General features: G+C 43.1%; 1 protein-coding gene and 1 non-coding gene across 13 annotated transcripts in view; both read right to left on the reverse strand.

The window, feature by feature from the left end:
• The window catches only part of MTMR12 (myotubularin related protein 12), an 88,409-nt gene that overhangs the window by 8,033 nt on the left and 55,283 nt on the right, over positions 1-25,093 (reverse strand). For 5 of the 12 annotated variants that reach the window (XM_073993259.1, XM_073993260.1, XM_045393574.2 and 2 more), the window contains 8 exons: positions 22,019-22,094; positions 14,864-14,970; positions 14,095-14,219; positions 13,827-13,913; positions 9,252-9,330; positions 7,790-7,860; positions 4,401-4,573; positions 374-541 (listed from right to left, as the gene is read on the reverse strand). In XM_073993259.1, coding sequence (XP_073849360.1) covers positions 374-541; positions 4,401-4,573; positions 7,790-7,860; positions 9,252-9,330; positions 13,827-13,913; positions 14,095-14,219; positions 14,864-14,970; positions 22,019-22,094 — 886 coding nt within the window. Of the gene's footprint in view, positions 1-373; positions 542-4,400; positions 4,574-7,789; positions 7,861-9,251; positions 9,331-13,826; positions 13,914-14,094; positions 14,220-14,863; positions 14,971-22,018; positions 22,095-23,926; positions 24,028-25,093 lie in introns of all 12 variants that reach the window. The other 7 variants (XM_073993266.1, XM_073993263.1, XM_073993264.1 and 4 more) reach the window with 3 other exon arrangements.
• On the reverse strand, positions 183-286 carry LOC123574196 (U6 spliceosomal RNA). Its single transcript, XR_006699093.1, has one exon. It is a non-coding gene; the product is annotated as a U6 spliceosomal RNA (small nuclear RNA).

The raw sequence follows: 25,093 nt of genomic DNA on the forward strand, positions 1-25,093 counted from the left end.
CTGGAACTATAGGCGCTTGCCACCTTGCCTGGCTAGTTTTTTGTATTTTTTTAGTAGAGACACGGTTTCACCGTGTTAGCCAGGATGGTCTCAATCTCCTGACCTCGTGATCCGCCCGTCTCAGCCTCCCAAAGTGCTGGGATTACAGGCTTGAGCCACCGCACCTGGCCCAATATCTTTTTTAAAATATGGAATGTCTCATGAGTTTGCATGTCATCCTCTCGCAGGGGCCATGCTAATCTTCTCTGTATCATTCCAACTTTCTTTAGTGCATGTGCTGTCAAGTGAAGACCACTTTTAGCATCAGTATTACTGCATCCTACTTGTGAGAGGAAGCCTCTTTAATACACAGGTTCCTAAGAGGGACTCTTACCATGTTAGTATCTTTTTGATGAGGTGAATTGAAGAAGAAGGTGCTAAAAATAGGTATGTACAGGCTATCTGACAAAACAGTCAGGTAAGTCTCTGTGAATTCAAATGCCGGGGGATGCTGGTGCACCAGCTGCCAGACACAATCTAGGAAAAGCAGGAACACAGGAACCTGCATGAAAACAAGATACGTTACTTGGTGGGCAGAGTCCAGTGCAAGCCATCCTGAGTTCAGGGGACAGCACCTCAACAGCTGTGAAATAAGCACTTCTGGAGACTTCATTCTCTGGGAAACACAGAATACTCATTCCATCCCAAGTGAGAAATACGCTCAACTGAAATCACATGCTTGCGATTTATATACCTGTGTCAAAGACATTTCAAAGATGAAATGTGTAAAAACCTCATTATGGATCAGTGTTACAGATGAGCATCTGCAATGGATTCTGATAATAGAAAACACTAACTTAGAACCTCAATTAAGCAAAACGTTATCTCCTCCAAAAAAAATTCCATTCTTCCACTAGTAATACCATATTACCAAAAAATGTACTTAATTATGAGTGCTACTTTGAATTTTGTCAATACAAAGTTACGGGGGGTGGGAGGGAACTTCCATGCCCCACCTCCCACACACTGACTGACAGGGTTTGATTCTGAAGACCAACCTGGAAGAAGCCTCCTGCCCACCCCACACTGAGGGCCAGGAAGACAACAGGGATAGGAGACAAGGGAGAAGCAGTGAAAGTGAGTTTCAAAATGTTTTCAAAATGTATCTTTACAAATCCACAAGCATCATTTATTAGCTCCCAGAGGTGAGCCCTTGATGAGCAGGTAGAGTAGTTTCTAGTATGCTTTATCATTTAGAAAGCGCTTATCTTCCCTGATTCACCAGTGATCCTGCCAGGAGGCTAAGACAAGCTATATTACAGTTTCTCCCTTTCAGAGGAGAAAACGGAAGATTGGAGATGCCCAGAGGCCGGCCCCCAGGGTCTCACACAGGGCTCATGACAGAGAAAGATGCGTGGGAATGCAGCTCTTAAAGCGCAGTGCCGCTTCAATCTTATCACAAATTTGACCACCCAATTTTCCTTCAAAATTCCAATATGTCCACATTGAGATGCTAAGAAACATTTGTACAGCAACTTTATTTCACACCTCACTTTATGCATAATATCATTAAATAGAGTGGAAAATACTTGAACTGCACTGTCTAGGCAGGGCAATAGGCTCAGAAAATACGGGTGACCTCTCCAAGGGCTGGGTGAACAGCAGATCAGGTCTCTTCTTAGACTCTTTCCCCATTAGACATGGTGCCTGCCAGTCCCCCCTTTTCTCAAGATATACAAAAACATATGGCTAGGTGCTGTGGCTCATGCCTGTATTTCCAGCACTTTGGGAGGCTGAGGCAGATGGATCACCTGAGCCCGGGAGTTTGAGACCAACCTGGGCAATATGGCAATACCCATCTCTACAAAAAATACAAAAATTAGCTAGACATGGTAGTGCACGCCTATAGTCCCAGCTACTCAGGAGGCTGAGGCAGGAGGATTGCTTGAGCCCAGGGGGTCGAAACTGCAGTAAGCTATGACTGTGCAACTGTATTCCAGACTGGGCAACAGAGAGAGACCATGTCTCAAAAACAAAACAAGGCCGGGCACTGTGGCTCACGCCTGTAATCCCAACACTTTGGGAGGCTAAAGTGGGTGGATCACCTGAGGTCAGGAGTTTGATATCAGCCTGACCAACATGGTGAAACCCCGTCTCTAATGAAAATACAAAATCAGCCGGGAATGGAGGGGCATGCCTATAATCCCAGCTACTTAAAGAGGCCAAGGTGGGAGAATCACTTGAACCTGGGAGGAGGAGGTTGCAGTGAGCCAAGATCATGCCATTGCACTCCAGCCTGGCCAACAAGAGTGAAACTCCTTCTCTTAAAAAAAAAAACAACCATACTTATCTCCACAAAGTATCAGCTCTTTCTGCCTACCATGTTATGTAAATGCTGTCACCCTTTCAAATTAATTCCATAAAGTCCCTTCCAGGACTGAAAGATGTGATTTCTATTCAGCTCAATGGGACACAGGTGAGTACAGGCCAGGCCTGAAAGAAACCATCTTGCTCAGTGAGAGAGACATGGATCACCCCAGGAACCTGCCAAGCCCTTACGATCAGGAGCCATGGCTCTGTGTACCCACAGCATTCTGTGTCAAGCTGTTCCGCACCACAGACAGACATGCTGACTAACCGGACTATGAAAAACCACAAGTCACACTGCTAGCACACGTCAGCTCTGCAGATGAGTTGATTAAAGAAAGTTTGTGTGTTTTCAGTTTTCCTTTCACCAATCATCAATAAGGCAGCCAACGGAGTGTGTACAGCTGTCACCTAGACATGTACAGCACAATTTGGGGGACTCATTTTCACCAAGTGACCTAAAATGCTAACTCTCCTGTGCCTGAACTTGGAGGCCCAGGCCTGGAGCAATTAATCCAGACACAAGCAGAAGAGGCTGTGGGCACAGTCCCACCCAGGCTACCACTAAGGCCCTGGTAACAGATGGCATTAACATAATCCTGTGCTTTATTTCTTTTTTTTTTTTTTTTGAGACGGAGTCTCACTCTGTCACCCAGGCTGGAATGCAGTAGCACGATCTCGGCTCACTGCAACCTCTGCCTCCTGGGTTCAAGTGATTCTCCTGCCTCAGCCTCCCAAGTAGCTGGGACTATAGGCATGTGCCACCATGCCCAGCTAATTTTTTGTCACCATGTTAGCCAGGATGGTCTCTACCTCCTGACCTTGTGATCTGCCTGCCTTGGCCTCCCAAAGTGCTGGGATTACAGGTGTGAGCCACCGTGCCTGGCCCTGTGCTTTATTTCAAAAAGGTTTATGTGTAAGGAAAATTGACTCTGAATGGCTGGGCACGGTGGCTCACGCCTGTAATCCCAGCACTTTGGGAGGCTGAGGCAGGTGGGTCACTTGAGGTCAGGAGTTCAAGACCAGCCTGGCCAACATGGTGATATCCCATCTCTACTAAAAATATCATGGTGGCACACACCTGTAATGCCAATTACTCAGGAGGCTGAGGCAGGAGATAAGCTTAAACCCAGGAGGCAGAGGCTGCAGTGAGCTGAGACTGCACCACTGCACTCTAGCCTGTGCAACAGAGCAAGACTCTGTCTCAAAAAAAAAAAAAAAATTGACTCTGAAAATCTGAAATCATTCAGTTCCAAAATCTAAAACTTTATTTATTTTGAGATAGGGTCTCACTGTCACTCAGGCTGGAGTACAGTGGCACAATCATGGCTCACTGCAGCTTTGACCTCCCGGGCTCAAGCAATCCTCTCACCTCACCCTCCCTAGTAGCTGGGGCTGTAGTCAGGCACCACCATGCCCAGTTTATTTTATTTTATTTTTATTTTTGGTAGAGATGAGGTCTCTCTATGTTGCCCAGGCTGGTTTCAAACTCCTGTTCTCCCAAAGTGCTGGGATTACAGGCGCAAATCATCATGCCTGGCTTCCAATTTTTAGATTAAGGATGCTCAACCAGTAATTGAGTGGAGTGCAATTATTCCAAAATCCAAAACAATTTGAAATCTGAAACACGTCTGGTACCATGACTTTCAGATAAGGGATGTTCAACCTATATTTTTTGTAGAAAACCTGCACCCTGCATATCTATTTATTGCAAAGACTAATTTTATAGAAAAGGTAGGAGTCTCCCTCACTGAGTTACTCTATATTTAAGTCTCATTAATAAATATTATTCCCACTATGAAATATGTATACACCCTTGGTGTACACAATTTAGAAAACTCTGAACATACCTGTTAATCTCTTTCCTCTGGGAAAGGTTTCACTATTATTTAAAGTATCCAAAGTCATCACACAATGAAATGATCCTAGTTTTCTTAACAAACCTGTTTGGCTTACACTTTGCAAGCAGCAACCCTACATCTGATGACAGGTATTAAATAAGAGATTCACTAGTTCTCCCCATGACGGAAACAGTCTGCAGTGAGGGAACTCACCTCCTCTTTGTCGTTCTGGCGGAGATGGTTGCAGCGATCCAAGAAACAGTGGCCACCCATGACCCACTCCTTTTGGATGAGGCTCTGGAAACCAATTCTGGTTCGGCAGTGGGGGTCCATCATCAGTTGCACCAGAGAGGAAATGAGACAGCAGAGGTCGGATGCATTCTCCTCTAGGAGAGGCCCCAGTAGCAGTGCAAGGAGGAAGGAGGGCATAAAATGTTAAAAAGTTTCAGAATGCTCTCACTAAACAGTTAAAAGTAGGATTCCCAACACCAAGGTCTACTATTAACGGTCATGCTCTTATTCCCTAAAGGCAAGGGCCAATAACAAAGGGTTATGTTTTCAGACTGAGAGATGAACTGCTCTAGCATGTCTAGTACAGGTTCTGGCACACGCTGGTACGAAATATGGATTTGCATACTGAATAAATAAATGCAGCATTGCAAAGCTACTTTCAGCATGTGGGGGTCTAGGTGTGCCACACAGAGACAACAGAATCGCCTACATCATGATGACCTGCCAGGCTCCGCAGGCCAAGACTAAAGCTCTTCCCTCCTGGGCTGTGGAAGCCTCCATCACTGAACTCCTTCTGGGCTGTGGAAGCCTCCATCACCGAACTCCTCCTGGGCTGTGGAAGCCTCCATCACCGAACTCCTCCTGGGCTGTGGAAGCCTCCATCACCGAACTCCTCCTGGGCTGTGGAAGCCTCCATCACCGAACTCCTCCTGGGCTGTGGAAGCCTCCATCACCGAACTCCTCCTGGGCTGTGGAAGCCTCCATCACCGAACTCCTCCTGGGCTGTGGAAGCCTCCATCACCGAACTCCTCCTGGGCTGTGGAAGCCTCCATCACCGAACTCCTCCTGGGCTGTGGAAGCCTCCATCACCGAACTCCTCCTGGGCTGTGGAAGCCTCCATCACTGAACTCCTCCTGGGCTGTGGAAGCCTCCATCACTGAACTCACTGTTTCACGGCTCAGCTGCTTATCAGATTCACCTCAGACATCCCTTCCTCCACTCCTAAGTCCTCCACTAACTCTACTTTGGAGAAAGTTTAATATTTCTTGACTGCAGCAAAATTATTTCTATTTTCAGCTCTAAGGCTCTGTCCTTTTCTGTTTGAGGAACATAGAGGTGCCTGCTTCTCCTGCCTAGCCTAGGAGACAAACCCTTCTTGGTCTACCTGCACATGCCCACCTGCTGCACTTTCCAAAACTCATTTGATGAAAAGTTCACTCACATACTTGTTTAACATTCATCACTTAGAGCAAAACACCACACATCTTTATCCGTGCATTTGTCTTAGAGTTTTAAGATCCTAAAAGTCAGGGTCTACAGCCCCATAGTTTCCCTTTCACAAAAACAGGTGCAACTCAAGTTGTTTTAAAAAAATGTCCATGAGGAGGATGGTGCTAGTATCACTGGCGTTAGAGAAACTTAAGACTGAATTGTAGGCTGGGCGCGGTGGCTCACGCCTGTAATCCCAGCACTTTGGTAGGCCGAGGCAGGTGGATCACTATGTCAGGAGTTCAAGACCAGTCTGACCAACATGGCGAAACCCCTTCTCTACTAAAAATACAAAAATTAGCCAGGTGTGGTGGCGCACACCTGTAATCCCAGCTACTCGGGAGGCTGAGGCAGGAGAATCGCTTGAACCTGGGAGGCAGAGGTTGCAGTGAGTCGAGATCAAGCCATTGCACTCCAGCCTGGGCGACAGAGGGAGACTCCGTCTTAAAAAAAAAAAAAAATGAATTGTAACTAGGGAGGTGCTCATACTGTGACAACTCTTTCATCTTGACCGCTATAATCACAGAGCACTATGGGTCCAAGCTTACACTTCTCCCTCCAGGAAACAAGCCTCAACCATGGGATGACATGGGTTACAGAGAAACAAATTTTTGTTTTTGCCTTCTAGTGCTACCGGTTTTCAAAACAAGTTTCTTTTTTTTGGAGACAGAGTCTCATGCTGTCACTCAGGCTGGAGTGCAGCAGCACAATCTCAGCTCACTGCAACCTCTGTCTCCCAGATTAAAGGAATTCTTGTGCCTCAGCCTCCTGAGTAGCCAGGACTACAGGTACACAGCACCATGCCAAGCTAATTTTTATATTATTAGTAGAGCCAGGGTTTCATCATGTTGGCCAAGCTGGTCTCCAACTCCTGACTCCGAGTGATCTGCCTTCCTTGGCTTCCCAAAATTCTGGGATTATAGGTGTGAGCCACCGTGTCCAGCCACAAGTTTCATTTTTAAGGAACTCTTTCTTCTTGGATCTGAAGGGTGTTAATGGTACTCCTGTGGGTAATGGAATGAGGGACTAAAAGAGATTTCAGAGGTGAGACAACTCAGCAGTCCATCCAGGAGTGAAGGACGTCTTAGTTCCATCAGTCAAAGATTCAGATTTCACTTTATGCAGCTCTGTGATTAATGTGTTCTGGCCCTGAATCCTTCCATTTCTTAGACCTCCAATCTTTATCCCTCCTCCTTTTCACTAGTTGCTCAGTACTCAAATAATGCTCTGTTCTGTCACGGCTGGTTGGGTCTTTTTCAATAGCACACTTAAGGCAACTCTCTCATTAGGTTGCAAACTTCTAGAAGGCAGAACAGAGCCCTGCACATGGCAGGGGCTCAATAAATGTATTCAAATCTAAGTCGGTCAGCCAATGTCAGACAGACAGAGCCACAGAAAGACACATTTTCCAGACTGCCCTTAGAACCTAGGGCCAACAGTTACAGAGAGTTTCAGAGAATGATAAAAGCTTGAGGGTATAAGCATGAGACAATCTACTTAATTTATAGTGTGGGGCTATATGAAACTTAATATTTCTAAACAGCAGGTAATGTTTGAGTTCATATGTAACTAGTTACAGCACCAGTCTTCGCTGCATGGTGGTTTACACTTGCTTTCGCACATTCTGAATGTTTGCATCATGTACAGCAAGTTAAGCCCACTGAGGAAAAGGAACTCACAGGCCACCAAGTTTCTATGGTAACTGTATAAAGTTGTCAACCACAAAGATATAAAAATAACAACCAAGTCATCCATGGATCTCTTTATATAAGAAGGATTCTAAAAAGATTTTAACTTTAACCAAGCTCAGTTAATATAAAACAAAATCCAAAACATTAAGAAATGTGAGCTTTGGTAAAGATACCAAAAAATTCCTTCATGGATGGTGAATAGGTCTGCCAAGTTTGAAGTGAAAGAATTTTGTTTTAAACTCTAACACTGAAATCCAAGGCAAAGGATTCCAAGGTTAGGGAGAAAGGAATAGGAAGGATTTCTACACTAACTCACTCCTTTTGTTTCCAAATACACAAAGCTATATATATAAAAATTGAATCTCAAGTGAAGGAAAATGGAAATCATCCTTTGTGCTTCCTATATATTACCTAAAAGAAGAACATTCATGTTTTGTGCTTCCATACATTCTGTAATCTCTATTGCTTTTTTCAGGCAACGTCTAAATAGGAAAGAGACAAGAAAAAGGGGCATTAGTTCATGAGCTTGGTAACAAAAACATTAAGTAGTTTAGAGATAGTCTGACTTGATCTTCAGTCTTCTCTCTTATTTTTTTTTTTCCATGCTAAAATCCTCCAGAAAAGAAACTAACTTCCATTTACATTATTTAAATACCAGGATATATTCCTGCCCATTAGAAACTGAAAATTTTCAGAAGGGAATCCTAAAATTGATATGAAAATGCTCCTAGGTAATTTCTAAACTAGACATTCTTATTAAAAACTCATGCTTGAGTCTGCTGCTGAGCAAGATTCATAAAAATCAAACATACCTGGAGAATGCGAGACATGTCCAGATTACTTTCCTTAAGGTGACCTGCTGAATGTATCAGAGTGGCTAAAAAGCTCCAATATGCTCAGAAATCCTTTTTGTCTCTCTCTACACATTATTCCCTTTGCAACTGTTGCCATTATTCCCAGCTTGGACTTGTATAACTGGGGGCCTTCATGTATGTTGTCTTCTGCTCGCAGAGGTGTCCTCTCCTACCCCCCAGCCACCCTCCCTTCCCACACCCCGACCCTTCATCTGGCTAGAGATGCTCACCCTTCTCTGCCCACCCCACACAAAGAAGGGTTATTTGCTTTTACAACATTTATCCCTGTCTCCCATTATATATTCAAATTATGAGATGTGTAGCAGGATGTCTGAAGCACAGTTCAGTGTCTGGAGGGCCAAGGCTCCTTTCCATAGTACTCACTTCAGAATGGAGGGAGAATGTGTGTGAGGCAGCAGGAAGCATTGCTCTCCCTCCTGAAATGTAGCCTAGCATTAGACCTACTGTCTCACCTTGATCATCATTTCTGTTTTGCACCTTTCTCTGCCATATCCTCTATTTAATGGCAACAGAGAAGAGCTATTCGATATAGAAAGCAGGAAAGGCAATATAACTGTTCTCTGGAACTCTGAACCTAACTCCCAAACCACGAATAACTGACATTAATCATGGTTTTTAAAAACACAGATAATATATGCATAAGACACAAGATTAAAAGAGGTATTCAGTGAAAAGTCAGTATCACTCCTGTTCTCACCCTCAATTTCCTCCCTGGAGGCCAGCACTGCTGCCTCAATAATAATTCTGGGTTGTCACACTCTTTCTGTGGTTTTTCAATGCCTTGTCTGTAGAGTACACCTCCTTGTAAGCAGGTGGCATGTTCATAAATTCCTATCAAATGTGCACAGAAATAAGTAGCAAATATAAAATCTAGCTGTAGAACATGTGATCTAAGAATATTTAACTTTGAAATACCAGTTAAATTATTTGTCAGTTTGATCTACTACCCTGAGTTAGACAATTATAAAATTCAAGAGTAAAACAATGGTTTGAAATACCTGATTATGTCAAGCCAGCTGCTACTTTCCAACAGAGAAAACCATTTTATATCTGTGTCCCAAAATTCAGTACTGTTATCTAAAAAAAGAAAAAGGAGTAAAGACGTCAGGTCATTGTTCACTGACATACTTGCCACAAAAATCCTGTGCTCCTCAACTGTGTCATTGAGATTAACAGTCCTGACTCAAACTGCAGAATCCAGGCACAGGACTCTATTATGAGTAAGGGTCATTTCAAAACTTCAGCTGAAACGGTTTCTGAGCTGTAGGGCCCTAGGAGGTTTTGGTGGTCAAAAAGAGATCTTTATTGCTGAAATAAGAAATTCCTACAATGCATACACAAAGCCATGGTTCATCCTGTAAGTCGACAGAGAGTAACATGCTTTAGGCAGAAATAGCTGACATCTAGGCTGCTAATTCTAGAAGTGGAAAACGCAACTGGATCCATCCTGATGCCACAGAAGCCTAAGGGTCAGACTGGACTTTCATTAGAATCTCAATGCACAAGTTTGTGCACCCAGCATACCATGACATGACTCCCCCTACATGCCTTATAAAACAGAGAACCTTAAATCTTACAGAAATCCAATATATTTAAAAGTTGCAAACTCAGGTTGGGTGCTGTGGCTCATGCCTATAATCCCAGCACTATAATCCCAGAAGCAGGAAGATCACTTGAGGCCAGGAGTTTGAGGCTGCAGTGAGCTATGATGGTGCCACTGCACCCCAGCCTTGGCAACAGAGTGAGACCCTGTTTCTAAAAAATGAAAAAAAAAAAAAAAAAGGCTGGGCACAGTTGCTCATGCCTATAATCCCTACACTTTGGGAGGCCGAGGCAGGTGGATCACCCGAGGTCAGAAGTTCGAGACCAGCCTGACCAATATGGACAAACCCCGTCTCTACTAAAATACAAAAAAAATTAGCTGGGGGTGCTGGCGCATGCCTGTAATCCCAGCTACTTGGGAGGCTGAGGCAGGAGAATTGCTTGAACCGGGGTGGCAGAGGTTGCGGTGAGCTGAGATCACACCATTGCATTCCAGATGGGGCAACAAGAGCGAAACTCTGTCTCAAAAAAAAAAAAAAAAGAAAAGGAAAAAAAAAGTTGCAAACTCAAATCAATAAAAGACAGATATCCCTGAAAGTCCTGAGTGATTGAAATAAAACTAGAATGAATGTCCTTGATTAAACAGTAAACATGTATTGCAATGTTTTAGTTTGAGTTAGAGTCATACATTGCTGTTTCCCTTGCAAGAGTGTAAGTTCCTGGTGTTATATTTCTCTTTATCACCAACACCTAGCATAGTTAGCATATACAAGGGGACTTCAAAAGTATGTGAAAACATGGAATTAAAAGATGAAAATAAAAAATATAAACTTTATTTCTCATCATAAGCTCCATCAAGTTTAAGACACTCTCATAAGAGATGATACCAGCCATTTAGTTCACCCCTAAAGAACTGAGGGTCCTGGGAATTTAACCACGTTATTGTAGTCTATTTTACATTATTAACTAAAAAAAAAAAAAAAATGGGTTCCCTTTAAGGATTTTTTTTTTTTTTTTTTTGAGATGGAGTTTTGCTCTTGTCACCCAGGCTGGAGTGCAATGACACAATCTCGGCTCACTGCAACCTCTGTCTCCTGGGTTCAAGCGATTCTTCTGTCTCAGCCTCCCGAGTAGGAGGGATTGCAGGCACCCGCCACCGTGCCTGGCTAATTTTTGTATTTTTAGTAGAGATGGGGTTTCACCATGTTGGCTAAGCTGGTCTCGAACTCCTGACCTCTGATGATCCGTCCACCTTGGCCTCCCAAAGTGCTGCAATTATACACGTGAGCTATTACGCCCAGCCCCCTTTAAGGATTTTTTAAGATTAGAAAATGAAGTCAGAAGGAGCCAAATCAGACTTTTAAGGTAGATCCCTAATGAATTCCCATCAAAACTCTTGCAAAGGCTGGGCGCGGTGGCTCAAGCCTGTAATCCCAGCACTTTAAGAGGCCGAGACGGGCGGATCACGAGGTCAGGAGATCGAGACCATCCTGGCTAACATGGTGAAACTCCGTCTCTACTAAATACAAAAAACTAGCCAGGCGAGGTGGCGGGCGTCTGTAGTCCCAGCTACTTGGGAGGCTGAGGCAGGAGAATGGCGTGAACCCGGGAGGCGGAGCTTGCAGTGAGCTGAGATCCGGCCACTGCACTCCAGCCTGGGCGACAGAGAGACTCCGTCTCCCAAAAAAAAAAAAAAAAAAAGACAAAAAAACTCTTGCAAAATTGCCCTTGTTTGATAGGAGGAATGAGCAGTACACAAGGACCCTCTGACAAAGTTTTCCTGGGCATTTTTCTACTAAAGCTTTGGCCAACTTTCTTAAAACATTCTTATGGCTGGGCACGGTGGCTCATGCCTATAATCCCAGCACTTTGGGAGGCCGAGGAAGGCAGGTCACTTGAGGTAAGGAGTTCAAGACCAGTCTGGACAACATGGTGAAACCCTGCCTCTACTAAAAATACAAATATTATCTGGGCGTGGTGGTGCACCCCTGTAATTACAGCTACTCAGGAGGCTGAGGCATAAGAATCACTTGAACCCAGGAGGCAGAGGTTGTAGTGAGCCAAGATCACACCACTGCACTCCAGCCTGGGCGACAGAGTGAGAATCTGTCTCAAAAAAACCAAAAACCTCTCCTAATAAGCAGAGAGGTTTGGTCAGAAAGTCAACAAGCAAAATGGCTGGAGCATCACAAAAAACTGTTGCCATGACCTTTGCTCTTGACCCATCTGCTTTTGCCCTGGCTGGACCACTTCCACCTCTCAGTAGCCATTGCTTTGATTGTACTTTGTCTTCAGGATCGTACTGGTAAAGCCATGTTTCTTCTCCTGCTAAAAATTCTTCAAAGAAATGCTTCAGGATTTTGATCCCACTTGTTTAAAATTTCTGTTGAAAGCTCTGCTCTCATCTGAATCTAATCTGGGCACAATGGTTTTGGCACCTACTGAGTAGAAGGTTTTTTTGTTTGTTTGTTTGAGATGGAGTCTTGCTCTATTACCCAGGCTGGAGAGCAGTAGCATGATCTTGGCTCACTGCAACCTCTGCCTCCCAGGTTCATTTTCCTGCCTCAGCCCCTCCAAGTAGCTGGGATTACAGGCACCTGCCAGTACACCCGGCTACTTTTTGTATTTTTAGCAGAGATGGGGTTTCGCCATGTTGGCCAGGCTGGTCTCAAACTCCTGAACTCAAGTGATCCGCCCGTCTCAGCCTCCCAAAGTGCTGGATTACAGGCATCAGCCACTACGCCCAGTGAGTAGGTTTCATCAACTTTAACTTTTCAGTCAGAATTATGTAGGCTGAACCAATTGAGATGTCTATGGAATTGACTATTGTTTCTTCTACTGTTGGTCCTCTTCAATTAGGGCAGAAACAAGATTAATTTTTTCCTTGCAAATTGATGTGGACAGTTTGCTGCTGCAGGCTTCATCTTCAACATTATCTGCTCCTTCTTAAAAATGAGTTGTCCATTTGTAAACTGCTTATTTCTTTGGGGCATTGTCTCCGTAAACTTTCCATAAAGCATCAATAATTCTACCATTCTTCCACCCAAGCTTCACCATAAATTCAATATTTATTTTTGCTTCAACTTCAGCAGAATTCATGTTGCTCTAATAGGCGCTGTTTTCAAACTAATTTCTTACCCTTCTTAGCTCCTCAGACCAGATCCTGCTCAGGCATATTATAATAAGTTAGTAGAGTTATTTTGGGGTAAAAAAGTTTGGGAATTCATGCATAGTTTTTTCATAATATACATTTTCCATGAACTTTTTGAACACCCCTTGTTCAATGGAAACTCAAAAAATGTCACGGAATGAATCCCAAAATAGTTAAGCATTTGCTAGGCTAAAAAGTCCAAGTTAGTCCAGGCAGTGGCTCATGCCTATAATCCCAGCACTTTGCGAGGCCAAAGTGGAGGATCGCTTGAGCCCCGGAGTTCAACATCAGTCTGGGCAACATTATGGGACTCTGTCTCTACAAAAAATACAAAAATTAGCCAGGTGAGGAGGCATGTGCCTGTAATCCCACCTGCTTGGGAGGTAGAGGTGGGAGGATCACTTGAGCCTGGGAGTTTTAAGGTTGCAGTGAGCTGTGATCATGCCACTGCACTCCAGTCTGGATGACAGAGGTGAGACCCTGTCTCAAAAAAAAAAAGAAAAAAAAATGTCCAAGTTAGGAAAAGTTACCTATAGGCATGACAAATCTCAGATCGTAAAGTCTCATTCTAGAATGAAGAGAATCAATGAGTGACTGAGCAGTGTTAAATATGAGGCACCAGTAGGCAGCCTGGGCAGGAAAATGGGGGGTAGCTGGGATGGGCATATTTCATTTTCTATTTTGTACACTTTTGATAAAACTTTTAATATTGTTAGAAACTGTATATTCCCAATCAGGGGGAAAAATTAAAGCATTTCCACTTTGGGAAAAAGTCTACATAGGAAAATGAACATTATTCACTTTATAAATCACTGCAAGTCAACAAATATAAATGCTACATAGATAAAAAACTTTTAAAGGAAGAAACCAAAATGCTCACCACTGGGCAACTGGTATGCTGAGGAAGGGGAGAAGAGGAGGGTGGCCGTGTTATCACTGCCACAATAAGGAGGCAGTGGGGGAAAGCCTGGAGAGAGATGAGGAGAGAAGCGTGGTAAAGGCAGCCAGACCCCGGGCTCCATGACATCGCAGCCCTGGGCTCTGCATACTACCTTAAGGAACCCAGGGAAAAGGCACCAACTTTCACCTGATCTGCCTGGCATGTCTTTCCCCATGACACAAAAGTTTTTGCTCAGTATTCTTCTCACCTATCAGAAATAGCTGTTTAAATTTAGAGTATGCAGTCTGGATTTCCTGCAGGGATAGGAAGTTGCTTGACAGGTCTTCCGTTTTAACAATTTCATAGGGTGGCCTGTGGATGGTCTTGTAAACTCTAGGTATCAAAAAGGAATATGAGATTAGAAGAGCAAACACAAATTTTGCCTAAGGATTTACTATGTGCCACAATCTGTGTTAAGGGCTCAGTAGGCATTCTTCCATTTAATCTTCACCTACCAGGCAATTGCTGCGGGACTCCTGTTCCCAGTCAATGGGTGTGGAAATGGAGGTGCATAGAGTAAAACTGCCCGGCCCAAGATTATCCAATTTATAAACTGATAGAGCCATGATCTGGACCAAGGCAATGTAACTCTGAGTCTATTCCTTCTTTTTTTTTTTTAAATTCATCTACTTTGGGTTTTTTTGTTTTTTTGTTTTTAATTTGAAACATGCAGAAAGTAGAATAGTACAGAGACATGTACCATGACCTAAATTTGACAACTGTTAACATTACAGACATCATGTCACCTCCCTGCTGAAGACTTTAGCGTGCACCTCTAAAAACAATGCAGGTGACATTCTTAACTATTATGTTATACTGACTCCTTTCAAATTAACTCGAAACGATCACTATAAGTTGTATTCCCCTAGCACTAAGCTACCAGTGGGTAAATAGAAATAGACATACTACTAAGATCTGTTCCCTGCTTCTTGGAAAACAAGAACTGAACAAGAACAAAATGTAGAACTAGTACTGACCCATCTAAGAAGCTCTTTTGGATTTGTAAAATGCCATCATCCTGTTCTTTGGGCAGTGCTGACATTTTCAAAAGGGCACTTCCATTGTGGCAGGACCAACACCATATCTGTAGAAACAAATAAAGATTTACCAGATATAATAAACACAACCCAACAGGGGACACTTAAGCTTAGCATTTAAATGCATACATGGAAATTTGTAACTTCAGTATGAAATGGCTGGACATACTCAACTTTATTAAGCCTGGGAGTATTTAGTCACAACAAAAAAGAATGATTTAGTTTTAAAAAATAAACAGGTCTAGGTAGTCAGACACAGACTTACGGTCTAACATATACCTTTTGACTTATCATCAGCTGGTAACCCAGATGATGACAACAACATTATTATTATTATTATTATTATTATTAGGATAGTAGATATCATTCAAGTGCAGCTTATTACATGTCAGGTATTTTACATGAATTAACTCATTTAATTGTTATAGTAACTCTCCGTGATAGGTATAATTATTTATCCCCCTTAACAGCAAGAAACTGAGGCTTGGAGAGATGGAAGAACTTTCCCAAGTTGTACAGAAAGTAGCCACAGTGTGACTCTAAAGGCTGTGTTGTACACGGATGGCAAAAAGGGGGCAACTCTCATTAGAGAAAATCCACACGAGGAAGAATGGAATGTTGGCTATTTGACATAACTGAATTCAAGACTTGCGACATGCAAGGCACTACATTAGGTTGCGAGAGGGCACAAAGATATTAAGATACTGTGTCTTCCTTCAGAGCTTAGTTTCAAAAGGGAAATAAGCTTAGGAATAAAAAAGAAGGTACAATGTATTATATAACAGAAGAAAGAAATTTCAAGGAACACCACAAACAAGGCAAGGAGAAAGAAGTCACATGAGTGACCAAGAGTGGTAGGTGAGGCCGTTTAGGCTTTCTTCTGCTTTGACAACAGGTTAAGGTGCTCAGGCTTTTTTCAGGATACAGTGGGGGGTTTTGTTTGTTTGTTTTTCAGGAACAAAAGGAGATTAGAACAGATCTTGGGGCAAAGTAATCTGCCAGTGGAGCCTAGATTGGAGAAGCCAGACAGACTGGTTGGACAGGTGAGTACAGTTGTGGACTTTGAGTCCTGCTTAAAGGCCCGGCTAAGTGCTTGAGGGTGGCTAAGGTCCAGCCCTTGCTTTGCTGAGCAAGCCACTGGCCTGGGCTCAAAGGTAAACCTGGAGGAAAGAAAGACATTTTATAATTCAGCTGCCCAAAGGCGACACCTTTTTGCCATTCATCTGCCAGGTATAAACCATGCACTGGATATGCCAGCAGTGGCCTAGACCAAGAGTTAGAGATCAGCAAAACAATCCAGGTGATATTGTGCACTACACTTAGAAAATCACAAAGGGAAACTGGTTTGGGATTTCCAGGGAAGGTGATGGAATCAGCACATATTGGTTGTCTAGTACCAACAGGACCTCCATGTGTAGATATTCAGGAGGTCCCTAAAATGAGAGGAAAACAGGCCTAGAGCTCTAGACATGGGAGCTGATGGCTTGCTGCAGTGGGGGTGATGATGAGCCCACCCAGAGAGCAAGGACAGAGCGACACAGAACTGCTTTAGGAACTACTGAAAACAGCAACAACTCCCCTCTTGGGGCCAAGCCATACTTGAAGATTCATGGTGAGGCGGAAGTGTTAGAACACTAAGATAATCAAAGGGCCCTTTGCTGCTCGTGTGCTCCCTTTCTCAATGCCATGCTAAGTGACGTGCAGAAATCACCACACAGTTTTCAGCTCTCTGCCTAGCGTGGTAAAATTTTGGTGCCCAGGCCATTGTGCCCCCCTTAGTTAGCGCAGCTCACTTGGATAAAGGGGAGATACTCTTAGCCATGACTGGATGGTGAGTCCTAAGAAACTAAGTGTTCTTAACCCTTTTTATCTCCTTTTCTGGAGAAGGGGCAGAAAGCATAGTCCCTTGGTGATCTCCAACTATAACTCATTTTCCATCTGGGGCACATGTAATAACTTCCAATCATAACTGTCTCATTTCATGTGAGGCGTGAAGGGCCAACTGCCTTACTACTATCTGCGTGAAACAGTAAATAGAAACAAGCAAAGTTCCTAGTCAGAGAGGCTTCTCACAGAAACGTAGCAAAAAATCTTCTATTGCTGCAATTTCTCTCTGGTAACAGTGAGGGCCAGAATTCTTAGTATGAGTGACTTCACAGACAAGAATCACAGTTTGTTAATCTTATTTGTTTTTGTAAAAAAAGGAATACTCATTATTTGGTACATTTTAAGAGAGGGACATTTGGTCCCTCTCTTAATAGAGTCAAAAACAGAGCTTTAAGAGAACATCTACAATCTGAGGCAGAAGGCAGCGTAAGCAAGCAGTAAAGGACCATGAAGGAGGTCAGCAGGCCAAGGGAGTATAGTGTTTCCGAAGCCAGGGCAGGAACTTAAAAGACAATGTCATCGGAGTCAAACACTGCAGTCATGTGGGGGACTGGGGCTGCACACTGCATAAGGACTTCTGGGAGGGAAATGTCCACAGTGTGTGGGGAGTAGAAGTCACGTTGCAAGACAAAATGGTAGCGAAAACAAGTATAGACTCCTTAAATATGCTTGGCAGTACAGGCAGAACAAGACAGCCCCTTGATTACTACGGAAGTGCCTCAGGTTAAGGGAGACAGAAGGATGTCTTCAAGAACAGACACAGCAGAACAGACTTGGGAAAGGCAACCATGGAAGAGGGAAGGCCAATGGAACTGGGCTCCAAACGAGGCAATCAAGAGCCCAGACAGATACCCAGATTCTGTATGAAGGAAACAGAAGCCCAGAGAGTAACAACAGGAGGCTGAATAGAAGGAAGCTGAGGGAGTTCTTGTCGCTGTCCTGGATCCCGCTGGACTAGGAGAAAGGTCGTCACTGGAAGTTAAGAATGATACAAAAAACTTAAAGAGGATGAAAACCTGTTCACGCAGAGAACAATGATACAGGAACCAAAAGCAGTTAAATAGCATACTGCTGGGCAGGACAAAGCATCACCAGTGGTTTTCACAGGTCCCGTTAAGCACAGTTTGCTGTTTGGTCTGAATAATCCATAGCAATGTTCATTTGCCCCAGAGGAAAAAAAAAAATATGATACTCAGGGTTGAAGAACAGCAGCCAAAGCCTTTAGAATAGCAGCAAGGACATGAATAAACTGACAAATTATACAGGTCTTCCCTGAAAAGAAGTGAAGGCAGGAAAGAATAGACTGGGTGAAAAGCCAGGGTAGACAGCATGGAGACGTGGAAATGTTCTGGAACAGACTGTGGTAATGGTTGCAACACATTGAGAATATACTAAATGTCACTATGGGAAATTTTATGTTACGTGTATTTTACCACAATTTTTAAAGATTCTGTGAACGAAAGATCGATCATTCATAATCTAGCCCCAAACTATCTCTTCAATCTTAGCTCCCTGTGCACCTACTGTAAATTACCTGTTACTATTGATTTGAGTGCTTATATGCCAGGTCCTAGAGAAAATATATGTACGTGCAATCTTGCAGATCAGTGGTTCTCAAACTTTTTGGTCTTAGACCCCTTTATGTTCTTAAAAATTATGGAGGACCCTGAAGAGCTTGTATCTACATAAGCTATAGCTATTGATATTTACCACATTAGAAATTAAAACTGAGAAACTTTTAAAATACTAATTCATTTTAAAACAGTAATTACCAATTACCTGTGACTGTAAATAACATTTTCCAACCAAAAACATATAGGAAGATAAACGGCATTGTTTTGTGTTTTTGCAAATCTCTTAAACATATGGTTTAAGAGAAAATAGTTGGATGTTCTTATCTGCTTAACAAAAATAAGCATGGAGAATAAGTGTAAATACGAGTAGGTTCAATAGGAATGACAGAAAGAAGAACAGGTAAAGACCAAGCCACAGAGGGGCTTACAGACACTCACATTACCTAGTTGTCACATTTTCTGTAAGTCTCTTAAGAGTCAGAGGAGACATATGCTGAACAGAAAACAGTCCAGATCACCTAAAGCAGGGATTTTCAACCTGCATTTTGTGCTCCCCCACCCCACCCACAAGGGGGGACATTTGGCAATGTCTGAACATATTTGTTGGTTGTCACAACTCACAGGGCAGGGGTGCTACTGGCACCTCAGAAAACGCTACTGGCAGTACTGATGCTATATATTCTACAATAATGGCCCCCACAACAAAGAATTTAATGGCCCCCACAACAAAGAATTATCTGGCCTAAAATATCAATAGTGCCTAGGTTGAGAAACCCTGTCTTAAACAAAACTAAAAACAAGAGGCTAAAGAGGTACTGTGTACATTTAAAAGGATTGGGTATTCTAGGTTAAGGTAGGTAATTTCACCCATTCCAAATATAAAATAAATTACCTTTTCATTTGCTTAAGACCATTTCTGGTGATCTTCATGTTCCAGTCAAATGAAAATTTTATGTTAAAAGAAAAGAGAGGGAGAAAGAGAGAGACTGGGGGCTCTATGTTTCCTGGGTCGATGTACAAATTCCATCTTGTGTAATACTTTTTTGCTGTTCATTCACACAAACTCCACTGTAACTTTTGGGACGTATAAATATAGGAATAACTAATGAAATCAGAACACCTTCTCACAGTTTCTTTTCTTTTCTTTTTGAGACAGAGTCTTACTCTGTTGCCCAGGCTAGAGTGCAGTGGAACGATCACAGTTCACTGCAGCTTCGAACTCCTGGCTCAAGGGATCCTCCCACCTCAGTCTCCAGAGTAGTTGGGACTATGGGCATGTGACACCTTACCAGACTAATTTTTTTTTTTTTTTTTTTTTTTGAGACGGAGTCTCACTCTGTCGCCCAGGCTGGTCTCAAACTCCTGGGTTCAAGCAATCTACCTGCTTTGGCCTCCCAAAGTGCTGCGATTATAGGCGTGAGTCACTGTGCCCTGTACATGCCACAGTTTCTTTCAAAGTAATGCCTCAGGCTCCTCACTCAAATCTTATCAGAACACTTGCTACTTCTCAGGCCCAAGGCCTCACTAGAATGCAGAGCATCTACATTTCACACACTGCAGGGATGGAGAAGCAGCCTAATTCTTACATATGTGAACAATTCACCTCTGTTTCTTCCCACAGAGCATACCCTCTTTTCTTTTTTTTCTTTTTGAGATGGAGTCTCGCTCTGTCGCCCAGGCTGGAGTGCAGTGGCGTGATCTCGGCTCACTGCAACCTCCAGCTCCCGGGTTCACACCATTCTCCTGCCTCAGCCTCCCGAGTAGCTGGGACTACAGATGCCCGCCACCACGCTTGGCTAATTTTTTTTATATTTTCAGTAGAGACGGGGTTTCGCTGTATTAGCCAGGCTGGTCTCAATCTCCTGACCTCGTGATCCGCCCGCCTCGACCTCCCAAAGTGCTGGGATTACAGGCATGAGCCACCTTGCCCAGCAAGCAAACTGTCTTTTCTAGATCCTTCTATGAAAGACTGAAAGATAGAGACTCTTATTTTCATTCCTCTAACGCATTCGTTTTCAAAGTGTAGTATACACTACCCTGGGAGGTCTCAAGATCCTATCAGGTGGTCTGAGAGGCCACAGATATTTTCATAATAATACTAAGATATAATTTTGTCATATGTACCATGGTGACTTTTGCACTGATGGTACAAAAGCAGTGGTGGTAAAATTGCTGGTGAGAGTACCAATCAAGGCAGGGCCACTCAACTGTACTGATGCTCACTGTATTCTTTACTGCCACACCAGCAGAAAACAAGTTTCACTTGAGAATGTCCTTAATAAAGAACCAAAAATTATGAATTTTATTCATTGTGACCAACTCTGGCCCAAAAATATGCTTTTAAACATCTGAATCAGTGGCATATATTCATTAAAATCTGTATCTAGGCAAGGCGTGGTGGCTCACACCTATAATCCCAGCACTTTGGGATGCTGAGGCAGGCAGATCACCTGAGGCCCGGAGTTCGAGACCAGCCTGGTAAACATGGCGAAACCCTGTCTCTACTAAAAACACAAAAAATTAGCCAGGCCTAGTGGTGGGCGCCAGTAATCCCAGCTACTCGGGGATTACAGCAACAAAGTATGCTGACGATCTAGAAGAAAGAAATGTCATCAAGTTTTAGTACAACACTTAATTCACAATATATGAAAGCTCAATTTCAATGAATACGATGAATACAAGCAGAGTGTTAAGCAGGAGAATTGAGGCAGGAGAACTGCTTGAACTTGGGAGGCGGAGGCTGCAGTGAGCGGAGATTGGGCCACTGCACTCCAGCCTGGGCAACAGGAGTGAAACTTCGTTTAAAAAAAAAAAAAGAATCTGTTATCTACGGCTTCTCCTGAAAAATCAGGACATCTGGCAACACTTGGCTCATATTCCCATGTGGCACATACTGGCTGGCACTGAAGAGATGTCCCCCTAGACCAGGCAGAGGGCCTCTGGTTCACTGCAAGGTCATACTCATTACCTGCGTGGCCTCCAAGGGCTTCTGGGCATGTGACCCTGCTTAACCATACCTCCACCCATATGGGAGTGACCCTTTTGGTGAACCAGCTGTGCGCACAGCACAGCATTTATTTATAATTCTCATTCCTTACTAAATACCCTGCAGGTCTGGCAATTCCCAACTGCCAATTAGAAACTGGAGTAACTGCCAGAGTCTTGCTTTCTTTGATCAGTGACACATTAAATATGGCTCCAATCCCACTCAATTCTGTGAAAACTAAGAAGCACTCCATGTTTTCTCTGGGAGAAAACACCACCATGCCCGAACAAAGATTAATGGCGTGGGCCAAAAGAAGCTTAAATCTTACTACCCTTGGTGTGGTTTGGCTCAGGTTCAAAATGACTTAGGTGTTAAACCAGGCTTGCTTTCAACACCAGACAGATCTATGATCCTCTTAAAGCTCCATTAATGTCTCTTCTAAAAACTCAAGTGCATTTGTGAAAACTTTAGAACTCTGTCCCAATCACGTTTAAGAGACTCCTCTAGGGAGTCCCTAAGATATTTTTGGATTGCTCTTGGACTGAAAACAAACTCTAGAACCAAAGCCAAGGGCTTTCAGTAGGATCATTTTTGCCAGGATAGACCAATGCAGGACCCACGTCTCTTAGGGTTCCCAGATGCACTTACTGGTATGCCGTGACCTTGAAAGCGCTGCACATTCTCTTCAGGAAGAGGGGTGGGGACAACAAAGTATGCTGGCAATCTAGAAAAAAGAAATGTCATCAAGTTTTAGTACAACACTTAATTCACAAAATAGGAAAGCTCAATTTCAATGAATACGATGAATACAAACAGAGCGTTAAGCAGACAGGACCATATTTCCCTGTTGAGTACCAGCTCAGAGGAACTGCTGCTCTCGGTGTGGCATAAAGCACTCTGGACAAATCAGTGGGGAATCTAAGTCCAAACTGTGGCTCTGCCTGTGACTCTGTACAACCCCAGGTAAGCTATTCTACCTCTCTGGGTCTGTTTCCTTGTTCAGAAATGAAGGGATAGGAAAATACGATACCTAAAAGCATAGAATTATGAAATTGGGAGTATTATTCTCATCATATAGTAGCCGAATAAGCATCTGTGTTGTTTTCAGTTAAACTAATAGGAAAAACAGTAATTATGATGTTTGCTGCCCAGACATTTTATCAAGTGCTCTGACAAGAACATTTAAGTGCTACTGTGTACCAACCACTGTTCTAATTACTTAACATTATCCATTTAATCCTCCCAACAATTCTATGAGATATGTAATATTATTTCCATCTTACAGATAAAGAAACTGAGACACAATGCTGCTAAGACTCTCCCCTGGTCACACAACTAGTTAGCATACAGTGATGCAGGGACCTGAACCCAAGCAGTGGGACTTCAACTTCTATAGGAGAAAATTTAGTCTCTAAAAAGAACCAACTTGTTAAGTAGTAGGACATGGCAGAATGAAAGATCAAAGTTACATGGGGACATCATCTCTTAGGCAGCAGATGCAGGTTTCTGTTAATAAGAAAACTGCCTAAGTTTCTATCACTGTGAATCTGTAAGAATCTGTAAGCATCTTTCCCTGAAAAAGTTTGAAATAAAGACTCACAAGAAGTAAGGTGCTTATGGTGTTAAGTTACAATGGAAAATAATCAATGGCGTTTGCATGCATGCTGCATGTGTGATGTAGATCAGTTCATAGGAGATGGAGCAACAAATAAATATTACCATGGGGCTGTGATCATCAAAACCTAAGGTGTGGAAAACTATCAGTCTAGTTTCTTCAACACATTGCAAGAAAAATATGATGACTTGAAAATCTACAGATGAAGCAATTTACCAAACCTACCAATCTCACTGAATCTTGATTAATTTTAAAAAAGATTAAAAAGATGACAGAGAAATGGTTTAAAAATCTGTAAGACACGGCCGAACACAGTGGCTCACGCCTGTAATCTAGTACTTTGGGAGGCCAAGGCAGGCAGATCATGAGGTCAGGAGATTGAGACTATCCTGGCTAACATGGTGAAACTCTGTCTCTACTAAAAATACAAAAAATTAGCTGGGGGTGGCGGCAGGCGCCTGTAGACCCAGCTACTCCAGAGGCTGAGGCAGGAAAATGGTGTAAACCTGGGAGGTGGGGCTTACAGTAAGCTGAGATCGCGCCACTGCACTCCAGCCTGGGCAACAGAGCAAGACTCTGTCTCAAAAAAAAAAAAAAAAATTGTAAGACACTGGGGAAAATCTGAACAGTAACTGGATATTAAAAAATTAATGGGACATTTGAAAGGTGTGGTAATGGTCTTATGGTTATATTTATAAAGAGTCCTTAATTCTTAGAAATATATACTGAAATATTTGTGAATGAAATGCCACAAACTTTGGAATTTATTTCAAAATAATCCTGGCTGGGCATGGTGGCTCACGCCTATAATCCCAACAGTTTGGGGGCCAAGGTGGGAGGGCTGCTTGAGGCCAGGAGCTTGAGACGAGCCTTGGCAACATAGTGAGACCCCACCTCCACACACACACACAAAAAAATTAGCTGGACATGGTGGCACATACCTGTAGTCCCAGCTACTTGGGAGGATCACTTGAGCCTCCAGGAATTCAAGGCTGCAATGAGCCATCACTGTGCCACTGCACTTAAGCCTGGGTGACCCTGTCTTTAAAAAATTAAAACAAGATAATCCAAGAGAAGGTGAAGGAGGTGGGGGTATAGAGAAAACAAAATTGGCCATCAGTTGATAACGGTTGAGTCTGGGTACTTTAGGGTAAATGGGAATTCATCATATCTTCTTTCCTTTTATATTGCTTGAAATTTTGCATTTAAAAAAACATCGGCTGGGTGTGGTGGCTCACGCCTGTAATCCCAGCACTTTGGGAGGCTGAGGTGGGTGGATCACGAGGTGAGGAGTTTGAGACCAGCCTGGCCAAGATGGTGAAACCTCGTTTCTACTAAAAATACAAAATTAGCTGGGCATGGTGGTGGGCGCCTGTAATCCCAGCTATTTGAGAGGCTGAGGCAGAAGAATCGCTCGAACCCAGGAGATGGAGGTTGCGGTGAGCCAAGATTGTGCCACTGCACTCTAGCCTGGGCAACAGAGCAAAACTCTGTCTCAAAAAAAAAAAAAACCTTGGGCTGGGCATGCATAGTAGCTCACATTGTAATCCCAGAATGTGGATCACCTGAGTTGAGGAGTTCAAGACCAGCCTAGGTAACATGGCAAAACCCCCCTCACTACTAAAAATATAAAAATACAAATATAAATAAAATATAGATATAAATTTTTTATAGTCATATAAAATATAAAAAATTGAGCCGGGCATAGTGGCGGGCACCTATGGTCCCAGCTACTAAGGAGACTGAGGCGGGAGAATCACTTGAGCCCAGGGGGCAGAGGTTACAGTGAGCAGAGATTGTGCTACTACACTCCAGCCTGGGTGACACAGCGAGACCTTGTCTCAAAAAAAAATCCAAAACCAAGAAATCTTAAAGGTAATTAATGAAGAAAAAGTTCCAATAAGATTGTGATGGAAAACCAGGTTTGGGAACTAATGGTCACTAAGACACTTCAAACCATCAAAACTGTGAAGAATGTTTGCCTTCTGAAGTTCTGAAGCACTTGAAATATTTATTATAAGTCTGCCTGAATGGGTGACTGGTAAGGCATCCCTTTTTCAGGTGTAGTCACTGAAGTAAAAACCTCTCCACAGATCAACTGCTCTTAA

The sequence above is a fragment of the Macaca fascicularis genome, chromosome 6 (genome assembly GCF_037993035.2).
Source record: "Macaca fascicularis isolate 582-1 chromosome 6, T2T-MFA8v1.1".
NCBI lineage: Eukaryota > Metazoa > Chordata > Mammalia > Primates > Cercopithecidae > Macaca > Macaca fascicularis.